General features: G+C 41.5%; 1 protein-coding gene across 1 annotated transcript in view; it reads right to left on the reverse strand.

The window, feature by feature from the left end:
- Positions 1-13,746, reverse strand: part of Gad2 (glutamate decarboxylase 2) — a 66,024-nt gene that overhangs the window by 26,549 nt on the left and 25,729 nt on the right. The window contains exon 8 of the mRNA XM_048367572.1: positions 13,622-13,701. Coding sequence (XP_048223529.1) covers positions 13,622-13,701 — 80 coding nt within the window. The remainder of the gene's footprint in view (positions 1-13,621; positions 13,702-13,746) is intronic.

Here is a 13,746-nt window from a genome sequence, read left to right on the forward strand (position 1 = left end):
ACACACTTCTCAATTCATCACATAATAAACCATGCTTAGCTGTCCTCAATAACTTCTGAGATCAGAAAAAATAAAAATGGCAATTACACAGCATTAAAAAAATTAATGATGTGAGAAAACTACATATAAAAATGGGAACACCCTACATCACTTTCAGAGGAAAATGAACAGGCCTAAAGGTTTTTTGAAACTAGAAAATTAAAATAAACTTTTTATTAAGTTAGAAAATTTGGTAAAATAGACTTAACTAATAAATTCAAAAGCTGAGACACTGAAAACATCAATGGCTACATAAGTATGTGATTAGAAAGGAAGAGAGAAAATGCAGCCTTTGAAATGAGAAAGGCCGGTATAAAGATACCTTTATATTATTAAAAAATAAATCAGTGTGGAATTGTTAACTCTTATTACTTGTATGGGGAACAGAAAATGTTCACATTTTTCTATTTCTTCTTCTTTGAATTTACCAAAAACTTCCTTTTCTTTTCTAGTCCTCTTCTCTCCTCATTCTCCTTACGCGCCTTCTATTCTACTAGTGTAGATGCTGACTTTCTTTGTAGAATGAATATAAACTAATAGAAGTGTCAACATCATTTCGAAATGCAAAATCCTAGATTCATTTCCCTTATATTTAGGAACAAAACATTCTTCTGAATGAAATCGAAAAATCTGAACACATATGGGGTAAAGATTTGACAAAATCCAGTGTCTCTTCATAATTAAAAAAAAGCCTCAACAAATTAGATATAGAAGAAATATACCTTCACACAATAAAGGTCATATATCATGAGCCCATGGCTAACACAAATACTCAATGGTAAGCAACAGAGAGTCCTTCCTTCCTTCCTTCCTTCCTTCCTTCCTTCCTTCCTTCCTTCCTTCCTCCCTCCCTCCTCCCTCCCTCCCTCCCTCCCTCCCTCCCTCCCTCCCTCCCTTCCTTTCTTTCTTTCTTTCTTTCTTTCTTTCTTTCTTTCTTTCTTTCTTTCTTTCTTTCTTTCTTTCTTTCTTTCTTTCTCTCTCTCTCTTTCTCCCCCCCCTTCCTTCCTTCCTTCTTCCCCTCTTCTTTCTTTCTTATTTTTGTTCATTGTGGGGGTTGAACTCAGGGCCTGGGCTTTGAACTTTTGTGCTCATGACTAGTGCTCTACCATTTTGAGCCACAGCTCTATTTCCAGTTGTTTTTTTTTTTTTTTTTTGAAGTTCATTGGAAATAAGAACCCCATGGACTTTCCTGCCCAGGCTGGATTCACACTGTGATCCTCAGATCTCAGCCTCCTGAGTAGCTGAGATTACAGACACGAGTCACCAGCAGGAACAAGATAAGCATGCTCAGTCTTGAAATTTCCATTCAACATAATTAATGAAAATCCTAGCAAGAGAAGTTAGGAAGAAAAAAACAAGCCCTATGCTGGTGGCTCACACCTGTTTCCTAACTACTCAGGAAGCTGAGATCAGAGGATCACGACTTGAAGTCAGTCTGGGCAGAGAAGCCCTTAAGACTCTTATCTCAAACTAACAAGAAGCCAGACATGGAGGTGTGGCTCAAGTGGTAGAATACCAGCCTTGAACGAAGACGCCAAAAGCTTGGTGCTGGTAGCTCATGCCTGTAATCCTAACTACTCAGAATGCTGAGATCTGAGGGTTGTTGTGTATAGCCAGCCCAGGCAGAAAAGTCCATGAGACTCTTATCTCCAATAAAGTACTGAGAAAAAGATAGAAGTGGCGCTGTGGCTCAAGTGGTAGAGTGCTAGGCTTGAGCAAAAAGAAGCTCAGGGACAGTGCTCACACCCTGAGATTAAGCCCCAGCACCTGCAAAAAAAAATAAGCCAACTAAGAGCTCAGTGTCTAGACTCAGCTTCAATAGTGGCATATGAAATGTGAGAGAAAGAAGGAAGGAAGCAACGAAAGAAGAAATTAAAAGTATCCAGTTGCACAGGAAGAAATGAAATTGTTTCTACTTTCAGATAACCATTACCTTATATATAGAAAACCCTAATGACTCCACCAACAAACCATTCAGAACTCATAAACAGATTCAGTAAAGCTGCAGAATGAAAGAAAAAAACCACAGAGAAAAAAAACAGTTGCATTACTATAGTAATGATTAAGCAAAAAAGAAAGAAAATAAATTAACCAAACAATTACATTTACAATCATGTCTAAAAGAATACGATACTTAGGAATAAATTTTGCCGAAGAGGTGAAAGATCTCTGTATTGAACACCATAAAACATTAATAAAATTAATTGAAGAAAATGCAGAAAATAGAAATATATCCCCCTGTGTTCATGGATTGGGAAAAATCAATATTGTCAAATCCCAATGATGTTTTCACAGAAATAGAGACAAGTAGAACGTTCATATGGAAACATAAAGAAGCTATAATCCTAGCTACTCAGGAGGTTGAGATCTGAGAATCACTGTTCAAAGCCAGCCCTGGCAGGAAAGTCTGTGAAATTCTTATCTCCAATTAACCAGCAAAATTCCAGAAGTTGAGCTGTGGTTCAAGTGGTAGAATGCTAGCCTTGAGTGGAAAAGCTAAGAGACAAAACGTAGGCTCTGAGTTCAATCTCTAGAAATGGCATAATGTACACACATACACACACACACACACACACACACACACACACAACACACAAACGTTATAGTAATCTGAGCAAAACTAGAGCTATTGCACTTCCTGATTTCTAATTAAATTACAACGCTATGGTAATCAGAAAAGTCGGATGCTAGCATGAATACAGACACAAACAGAAGGAAGAGACTAGAAAGCCCAGCAATCCGTCTGTTGCAGATGTGGTCAACTGGCTGTTGACAATGATATCAAGAATATGACACAAAAGGTGAAGAGTAGATAAATGCCAGTCACTCTGACTATAGAACAAAGACATTGTTATCAATACCAAAAATGAAAAAAACCAGATGAGACATTTTGGAAAAAAAACAAAACACTGCAGTATCTAATGCTTCGTTTTCCCTTTTCTTTTTGAACTAGAAATAACTGATAAGCATCAAACACTCAGTTTGGCTAATTACCCAAATAGAAGCGAAAACAAGAAGAATGAAAAGAAAAGTTTCACCCATTAAATGACATAGGTCACCTAAGGTCTAAATTCCTGAGGTTGGATGACTTGGGAAGCAGGTCTTCCATCGCAGTGCTGGGGAAGTATGCGAATCAGCACAGAAGTCCCAGGCTCCAAAATGTGGCGGCTAGGTCTTTATTTATTCACGTATTTATGCAGTATTAGGGTTTGAACTCGGGGTCTTGTGCATGGTAGGTAGGCACTCTACCCACTGAGACATGCCCTCATAGAATCTCACGCTTTTGGCTCGAGGTAGCCTCAGACTTCAATCTTGCTTCCACCTTCCACATATCTGGGATTACAGGCAAGTACCACCACTCAGCCAAATTTCAGTAATTTATTCTAAGAAAATAATATTTATATTTATTCTAAGAAAATAAAAGAATATATGCAATCATTTAATCACAATGAAGTTAAATTTAAACTGATTTAAATGGTTAGGGACAAATGCTAAGTAACAAATTTGAAACAATTGATTCTAAAGTAATAATTGAGAATTGTATGACAGAATTTCTGACACAAATATGATTCACAATAGCGTTTAAGTAAAAGAACAAATTTTCTACCAGTAAGTACATATATTATGCTAAAATGTATGAAAATATCTCTGGAGCCATATGCATCAAACTATTATGAAAGATAATGTCTAGCTCCCTTATTTTTCTATAATGAAGATGTGCTGTTTCTGGAGTAGGAAAGTTATGGGCTTTATTTATTTTGTATTTATTTATCTTAGAAGTGCATTGTACTATAGTGCCACCTTGTGTGTATATATATATAAATTTGTATATATATATAAATTTGTATATATACATACATATATACATACATATATATATATATTTTTTTAAAGGACATCTTCTGGGTGCCAGTGGCTTACACATGTAGGTAGTTTTAGCTACTCAGGAGACTGAGAGCTGAGGATTGCAGTTCAAAGCCAGCCAGGGCAATGTTTATGAGACTCTTATCTCCAACGAGGCACCAAAACAGCTGAAAGTGAAGCTGTGGCTCAAGTGTTAGACCACTAGCCTTGAGGAAAAAATGCTCAGGGACAGCGCTCAGGCCCTGAGTTCAAGCCCTAGGACTGGTACATTAAAAAATAAAAAGGGCCATCTCTTGGGCTGGGTATGGTTACTTTGTCCTGTGATTTGAGCTACTTTCGAGGAAAAGACAAGAGAAGTATAGTTTGAGGACAGTCCTGGCACAAAGTTAGTGATGCTTTAATCCCTGGTGGTGGTGCGTGATTGCAATCCTAGCGCTGGAGAGGCAGAGGAAGAAAGACTGTGGTTCCAGGCCCGAGACGCTAAACAACATCCACAGGTAAAAAGGCCAAGGAAATGGTTAAGTGGTGAAGCACTCAAATAGCAAGTATGGGGGGTTTGGGTTCAAACTCCAGTCCTGTGGAAAGGGGTAGGGAAACCTCTCTTACAGTTTCACATATTTTCTGGTGTGTGTGTGTGCACGTGCACCGATACTGGGGCTTGAACTGGGGTCTCACACTCTTACATGCCTCTTCTGCTCTACCACTTGAGCCATGTCTCCAGTTGCAGCTTTTCAGTTTTTGAGCCTTGGTAAAATAATCATGATGATCACGCAACAATATGACTCTATCACTGTACATTTTGTTATATAAGTACATTTTTTTTAATTGGAAAAGAAAAGCAAGGACCATCTTTAGCTGGAGAATGCCAGGTGTTCTCTTCTGAGTCCATGTCCTGATGTCGCTGTGTCAGCCACGTAGGCTCCGTGGTGGCCCTGGTAATCTGTTATGAGCTAAATGGAGAAAGCAAAACCTGCCATGTTGCTTAAAAGTGTGTGTACGGAAACATTTCCTAAGCTACATCAGCATTAGGAGAAGGTAAGGAATTATATTCTTTTGTGTCTTTAAATAAAATGATGGATTCGATCAACTGTGCAGAGAGTAAGCACTATGTGTTAAGTAGGTAGTAAGCACTCCAAGACACCTTACACAGTTACTAAGTAGTAAGCACTCAGTGAGCATTGGCTATTTTTATCGCATAGCCCTGTACCAGCTAGCACAAAATGAAGGCTCCCATTACTACTGCTGAGCTCTTAGCATTGGGACTCAGGAAATCTGATGCTCAAAGGCTTCCCTGCCTAGCTCCATAATAATAATTGATTCCTATATCTGCAATACCTGTCCTTTAGCAGTGTACTCAACAACTCCCCGGGACCTGGAAGAGTTCATTAGCACCCCGGCCTCCAAGCACTGGCCGCGAGCCAGCTAATTTAATAAAAGAGTCTAATGACCCCAGATTATTTATCATTTCAGTTGTGGAAGTCGATTGTGTGATAAAGTGTGGTACTTAACAACCACAGGGAAATGTAAGCTAACTCTATAAAGTGACAGATACAGTTTTTTTTTTCAAGGCACTAGAAGTTAATTTGTGATGCAAATGCAGTCATCACAGTAGCTAAAGAGTTCTTATTATTCCTGGGAGCTGGGACAGCCAACCCCTCCTCCAATCCTGTGCCAGCCAGGTTCCCAAGTTGTCTTAGATTTCTTTTCTGTAAGGCTGCAGCACATTAGAAGCAACTTAGATAATGTAAAATGAACTTAAGAGAAAGAAGGATGGAGAAGTCAGAGAGAGTGCTAGAGAGAGCTAAAGTCTAGTAATATCCATAAGAAGAGAAGAGGAGGGGAGGGAGGGGAGAGGAGACAAGGGGAGGAGAAAAGAAGAGAGAAAGGGAGAGGAAAGGGAGCGAAGAGAAGGGAAGGACTGAGGAGAGGAGAGGGGGGAAAGGAGGGGAAGAGGAAAGGGGAAGGGAGAGAAGGAAGGAGGAGGGGATGGAAGAGGACAGAAGAGGAGGAGGAGAGAAGGGCAGAAGAGAAGAAAGGAGGCATGGGAGGAAAGAAGAAGAAGGAAAGAGAGCGAAGAGAGGAGGAGGGAGGAAAGGGAAGGAGGAGAGGCAATGGAGAGGAGAGGGGAGAGATGAGAAAGAGGGGAGGGGAAAGGAGAAGAGGGGAGAAGAGAAAAAAGGAGGAGAAGGGAGAGGGGGAAGAATAGGAGGAGGAGGAGGAGGAGGAGGAGGAGGAGGAGGAGGAGGAGGAGGAGGAGGAGGAGGAGGAGGAGGAGGAGGAGGAGGAGGAGAAAAAGGACTTTTCAGCCCAGTGGCATGCAGAAAGTAACAGCTCTAGAAGGAAGGATGCATTGAGAAAGTCACTGCCTTGCAAGCATGATAAAGTCAGCGAGGTAAGAATCAGAAATGGGGGCTAAATGAGTGAGTGCATATTGCAGGAGAAATGGGACATTTCTGTTACCTCAAAGTGACCTCTACCAAGTATGTATTAACAGCTAAGGAGAAAGTCATCCTTCTATAGCTGAGACCGATAGTGCCGGTGTAAAATGGCCCAGGTTAACCTTGCTGCTAATGGGACAACTTGCTGATACGGTGTACTGGGGAGAGACTGCCATCACTCACCCCCACATACTGCCTGGGCCCTCCACTGAATCCGGTCTCCCCAACCTTCCAGCCTTCCTCCTATACACAAAACCAATGCGCAACAGGTGGCTGTCAGTTCATCTAGCTCTGTTCCCCAGTCTTCTTCCCATAGAGCTGCTCTATGGCCCTCCCTCCTGCCCCGCTTCCTGATTTTCCTCATTCACCTCTCATTCTTCCTGGTCCCTTTTGCATGTTCTTTTCACTATGTCTGAGCCTGGATGTGGCGGCTCCTGAGTTCTTTCCTGAGTCTACTCCTGCATGGCTTCATTTATCTCCTGAGCGCCAGGCTCCTCTTTCCAGCTTCCTGCTCCCTCCCTCCCTTCACGTGAATGTCTCATCATTTTTTTTCAAGTTCACCGCCTCCATGTCTCAATTTAGCACTCTGTAACAGGTGAAACCAGAAGCCTGGCTTGTGTCCTGGTCTCCTCTCCAGCCTGCTGTCCCAGCAGCCCATGGCTCCACATTCCATCAGTGCCTCATTCCTCACCTCCTGCTCACATTTTCACTGCGGCCACCAGCTTTCAGCCTCTCACTCAGCCGCCGGCTACATTTCAAGTGATCATCCCATAAAACGTTAGGATGTTGCTCCCTTCTTCAGAACCCTTCCCTGCCAGGCACATTACAGGCACACGCCTGTCATCCTAGCTACTCAGGAGGCTGAGATCTGAGGATCACAGGTCAAAGCTACCCTGGGCAACAAACTCGGAGAGACTCTTATCTCCAAGTAACCACCAGAAAACCAGGAACTGTGGCTCAAAGTGGTAGAGTGCTAACGCTCAGTGAAAAAGGTCAGGGACAGAGCCCAGGCCCTGAAGTTCAAGCCCCATGACAAACTAAGCAAACAAACAAAAAATTCTTCTGTAACATATCCTGTCTTCAACTGAAAGGTACACAGGCTCAAAGGACCTTTCATGACATGTTCCTGCCCAGAACTTCTTGTTCTGTGACAAAGCCAAAACTCTCTTGCTCACATCCACGGTTTAGAATGTGCGATGGTGTCTGCCTAGAACATTCTCTGTTTTCCTCCTTATCTAACTAATTATCAGTTTCCTTCCTCTAGATACAGAATCACATGAATACCAACACCTCTTCCTCAACCATTATGGTTGTTTTTCACTACATTTTGAAGTGGACAGTCTCTGTCCACATACTCTGTCACTGGGCCATTGTCTACAGCCAAAAGAACTCCCTCAGAGGGTCCCATTCCATCATACAAGAAGGTTAAACTATTCCAAATGATCATCCATATACTAGACATTTTCTTTCCTCTAACTCAATCTGACCAACATCTTCTAGCTTAGCGGGCTAATCCAATTCTGAAATATCCATTCTCTTTCAGAAATATTTGTTTTCCTCTAAATAGAACTTACTTTTCTGCCCTTAGACACATCAATACACCTTTCATTTGGATTCTACTAATTCAACCTGTGCAAATATTAGGTCTAATGATATTTGGGTAAAAAGTCATTTTCCCCCATCATTGTGAGTATTCAAGGTTTTTCTAACAAGGGAAGAAAACTCTTAAACTAGGATTCATTTTTTTACACATTTACTCTTTTGAACGGAATAAGTAAGTTTTACAAAATAAAGTACTCTTTTTTTGTTGTAAGAAGTTCCATTAAACTGCAAGCATTGTAAAGTGAGATATTTTTTGCATTGACTTCTTCTTTTTATTATTTAGTTATTTTTTATCTTTATTGGAAAGGTTGCACTGATTTATTCTTAATTAGAGTATGTGTAATTAAATTAAAACACTTCCTGATTTTCAGCTCTGAGACAACCTAGTCCAAGAAAATGAAGATTTCCTATACATTTCCTTTTTTCTTTTTAACTGAGAAGTGTGTCTTGTGTTGACCGGGTCCCTGATGTCCCTGAGGGCTCACTGAGGGAGGGCACCTTGTGGGGTCTTCCTCCACCTGCAGCTTTGGGTGTTGCCAGAAAGCGTAGATTGTTCTCCTTGACTGCCACAGCTTCCTTCATTTGCGAGCCCTTGACCCAAGGATGGGGTAAACCCAACCGCCCAGGCACCATAGAAATGAGAACAGGTGTGGGTTAGAGCTTGGGGAAGACTGGGTAAACTTTACAAAGCACAGAAGAAGAAACAAGTAGGGGTCACCTTGTCAGCCTTAAGCTGCACTTCTGATGTGCCCAAGAACATGATGATGATGTTGCTAATAATAATTATAACAATAACAATAACAATAATAATAATACTGCCACAGGAGTGTTTTAACTGATCCAAACGAGAATGGAGATTACTAATGACTGTCTAGGCCTTTCCCTTCGCTCTTGATCCCAAACACTGGAACTTAGACTATTAAGGTCAGGCTCTCTGTCTTATGCCCATACTACACAGATGTTATGAGTTAAAAGTGCAGAATTGAGAGGGAACAGAACTTGAGGGGACGCAGGTGAAAAAGTGCAGCCGTGGAGCTCACTGGACATTGATGAAAGTGAACTCTACAAGGTGTGGGTGGAGATGGGAGAGAGGGACTGGGAGAGAATGAGGGAACAGAAGACATTGTACGAAAGGAAATGTACTCACCACCTGACTCATGTCAATGTAAACCCTCTCTACACCACCTCTATAATAACACTAAAGTAAAAATTTTTAGAAAGTGCAGAATTAAAGACTACGTATAGATACTAACACAAATGTAAGTTTTTCTCAACACAGTCTGGGTTGAAACTGCTAGGGGAATAAATGGGTGGAAGCTTTCAGATGGCAATTTGGCCTGATGTATTCCTTTATTTAAAAATGTCCATATAGTTTAATTTAGTATTTATCTGGAGAAGTTGTGGGTATAGGACAACGTTCTCTGAAGGATGGAAAGGTTATTTGTAACACCAGAAATAGAGAGATGGAGAGTAGCAGAGTTGTTATTTTGTATTTATATTATTTGAGATATCATCCCCAGCATTTTATATCTGCCATAATCATAATCCTATAAACCAGGAGCCATTATAATTTTACTTATTTCAGCCAAAGAAATGGAGGCCTTTGTCCAAACTAGGACTGGAGATAGGCTATGAAATCAAACAGTCCAGCTCTAGAGCTAGCTCTATACACTGATATAATACTTTCTAAATTACATCATTTTCCAAATTTTTTTGTGTTTGTCATAATATGGGAATATATATATTATCATATGTAGTTTGGAAAGAAAATAATTACAAACATGAAAAGAGAAAAGAGGAAGAACAAACTGATCACTTAGAGAAAAAATAAATCTCAAGAGCTTGATAGTAGCATGGCATTAATGCTGATCTTTGGGTGGTAAGCTATGTTGTCCCCTATTATTTTCAATTTAAAAAAATTAGCAGGTACCTCCTTTTTGGATGGTGGAATTGTAATTATTCCTATCAAAGCTTCCGCCCACATTTCCTCTACATTTCTCCCCCTTGCTCCAGTTCCCAATTCCCAGTTTCCTCACTAGGTCTTATTTTTCCCCCATCTTTTATTTCTTTTTCTTTAAGGGAGTGCTACTAGGATTTGAACTCAAGACCTCACACTTGCTAAGCAGGCACTCTACAACTTGGATCCATGCTGCCATCTGTTTGTGGTGGTTATTGTTTTTGCTGTTTTGTTCAAATAGGATCTCATTTTATGCCCAAGGAATCCCGGACTGTGATCCTCCTATTTCTTCTTCCCTATGTTACAAGGGTTATGTTACATGTCACTATGCCCAACCTTATCCTTCCCCATTATAGCTAGGGATGACAGATGTGTGCCACCTCATCTAGTCATTGGTTGAGATAGGATCTTGTAAACTATTTTCCCCCCTCTGGGCTGATCTCAAACAGCAATTTCCTGCTATCTATTTCCCAAGTAGCTAGGATTACAGGTTTGACCTACTACACCTGGCTTACCTTTTATTTTGTATCCTTTTTCCCTTCTTATTTCCTTTTTTCCTCCTCCTCTTATATTGTCTCATACTGCCTCCTCCTTCTACCCCTCCTACAAAGCTCATGAATACACCCGTCCAGAGAGGGGAACATTCAATAGCATGGCATTTTCTAGAGGAAAAAAAACCCCAAAAAACAGCATTATAGTTCGTCTTTCTAATGGCTTCTGAAATTGCTGGAATAAACTTCTTTGACTTTAAATTCTGAAGCTACCTGACCAGTTCTGGATTCTAGATTCTGTCCCAGCATCCCTGCTTCCTGCCTGTCTCTTCCTCCTGCTAGCCAATGGCACCTTTGTCCCTGGGTGCCAGCATCTCTTCCCCCCACAGCTGCTCAGCTCTCCCTTCTTGCTCTTCCTTCTTCCAGCAGCTGCTTCTCTTCTGAGCTCTCTTCAGACAGTCAGCTGCTAAGAGGCCTGCCTTGCTCCCAGAAATACCTGCTGGGGTTCATCCAAGGTGCTTTCCACACCAGCAATACTAATCCTTTAAAGAATCACCCAAAGCAGACACACTAAAGCCACCAGCACAACAATGTTCATCGCAGCACAATTTGTCATAGCTAGAATATGGAACCAACCCAGATGCCCCTCAGTAGATGAGTGGATCAGGAAAATGTGGTACATATACACAATGGAATTTTATGCCTCTATCAGAAAGAATGACATTGCCCCATTCGTAAGGAAATGGAAGGACTTGGAAAAAGTTATACTAAGTGCAGTGAGCCAGACCCAAAGAAACATGGACTCTATGGTCTCCCTCATAGGGAATAATTAGCACAGGTTTAGGCTAGTCACAGCAGAGGATCACAAGAGTCAATATCTATACCCTTATGAACACATAAGATGATGTTAAGTGAAATGAACTCCATGTTATGGAAACGACTGTTATATCACTGTTGCAACTACTTTCAACATGCTATGTGTAACTGTAGCTTCTATTATTGATGATCTTCTTGTATTCCCTTCCTGTGGTGTACCTGCACTATCTCTGTATCTTATCTGAGTACATTGGAAACCGTGTATACTGGTATTAGAACTAGGAAACTAAAAAGGAATTCCAAAATCAAGAGACACAGGATAAAAAGACAAACGACTACAAAAGCAATACTTGCAAACTGTTTGGTGTAAATGAACTGAGCAACTCATGGGGGAAGGGAAAAGGGGAGGGAGAGGGGGGAATGAGGGAGGAGGTAACAAACAGTACAAGAAATGTATCCAGTGCCTAACGTATGAAACTGTAACCTCACTGTACCTCAGTTTGACAATAAATTTTTTTAAAAAAGAATGAAGAGCCCCTTCTGCCCTTCCAGGCCACCTATCACCTTGTAGAATTCACAGCCAGAACCTCTGCTAATGAGGCAATGAGGAAGATCGACCAGGGCAGAAGGCCCAGGACTAGGTGGTACTTTCTCTTTACTTTTTTCAATTCACTTTATCTATTTGACTGAGCTGGAAAAGAACGTTCTCAGGCCTGGATCATACTCTAACACTCGAGCCAGGCCTTGGTCCTTTTGTTTACTTCAGTTTGATTTTCAGAGAGATGCTCTCATTTTTGTCCAGGCTTTCCTCAGATCTCGATGCTCCTACCTCTGCTTCTGGCATTGCTGAGATTACTGGCTTGAACCACCACATCTGGCTATTGCTTTCTGTCTCTCTAACAATTTGTTGTAGCGATTGAATAAAGATAATGAATATAAGAAGACTGTTCTTTTGGCCAGCTTCTCCTCAAATCCAGTTCTTAATTCCCTGTAGTGAGAAATACCAATTGTTTTGCCACACAACATAACTCCTTTTTAAGTTCCAACTCTCTCTATATGACTTTTTGCCTATTTTCTTTGTTAATGTTTCTTTCCTGCTGTAATGACCAGAGGCCCTTTCCTTTCCTTGCTTCCTGAAGGGTGGCTTCATTCACATTCTCTCTGGATTAAAAATACTTTCAAGTATCCTTATTTCCAGATCTATCAAGGTCAAATGATAAATTTAGCTGCCTCATTTCCAAAGGAAAAATGACATGCATTTTTCCCTGATTGCAAAAAACAAAAACAAAAGCAAAAAACCACCAAACAACTGTGCTCATTGGAAGCAATCAAAAAGGAAAATCAGGTACTATATGAAGGCATACCCAGAAAGTGGTCAACCTCTTTAACCTCACATGCCAGAGGTAAAGCTGACTGTAGATCCATTGAGTTTTAGAATTTTCAGAGTCCCACAAGGCCAGTTGATTTCTCCATGACTGTGCCCTTCTCCTCCTAGGCAGGGCTTGTAGGCTACTCATTGCTCTTTTCTTCTGTGGCTGTGTTTGTGGTATCCAAACCTCTGTTGCTGCCGGGTCTTCCCTTCCTCCCATCTACCTCTTCCCCAGTCAGGAAGTCTAGCTCAGGTCATAGCTACTGCATGGCATTTCCCATGATTTCCCAACACACAGACTCCATACTTGATTCTCGAAGAAAGCCCTTGTCTTTATTGGCATTGGGAGTGGTGCATTGTGGGGGAGACTTAAAAGCATCTTTGGCACCTCCACGCAATGTATCACTGCTATCTCCCACAAGTTAATTTCCTTTGTAAAGGATGAATTTAGTTTATAAAGGATTGAATGAGAATGGATGGGAAGATGTATTGACACCAGGAGCTATTTATAGGGATGAATTCTGGGGTGTGGTGTGGACACGGGGAAGGCGTGAGAAATGCCATGTAGCAGTAGGTGTGACTCAAGCTGGAGACACGGGAGGAAGGGGTTCCAGCACAAAGTTCTTGTGTGGCTGGGGCATCGGTTACTTCCGGAGTGTGGGGAACGTGTCCCCTGTTGTGTCATCACGCTGGCAAATTGACAACAGTGCATTCTGCCTATGCAATTTTATCTCAGAAATCAGTGCTCCAGTTTCCTGTTGCTGCTGAAGTGCCCGGTGATCCATGCCCCTCTGCCCAGCCTTGGTGAAGAAGACTTGGATCTCACCAAGGCTCTGACCTAGCAAGAGCTGTGGAAGTCCTCTAGCAGGGAGGAGCAATACCCACAGAGGCTAAGCAAAGGCCCATGAGACAAAGAAACGGTGAACGGCACCATCTGGGCTGGGCACGTCTGTGCCTGACAGGCAGCCCCCGGGTACAGACCAAACAGGCATGCGTAGGAAAATTGCAAATTGCTAACCAACCATGGCTGCGGGTTCATGCTCACCTCTCGTCGCATTTAATCAGAATCACGCTGTCTGTTCCAATTCCTAAGGCTGCAGCTCCCTTCTTGAGCGAAAAATGACTCTGTTAAAGAGAAGAAATAAAAACACATATTTATAAAACCACATA

The sequence above is a fragment of the Perognathus longimembris genome, chromosome 18, assembly GCF_023159225.1.
Source record: "Perognathus longimembris pacificus isolate PPM17 chromosome 18, ASM2315922v1, whole genome shotgun sequence".
Lineage (NCBI taxonomy): Eukaryota > Metazoa > Chordata > Mammalia > Rodentia > Heteromyidae > Perognathus > Perognathus longimembris.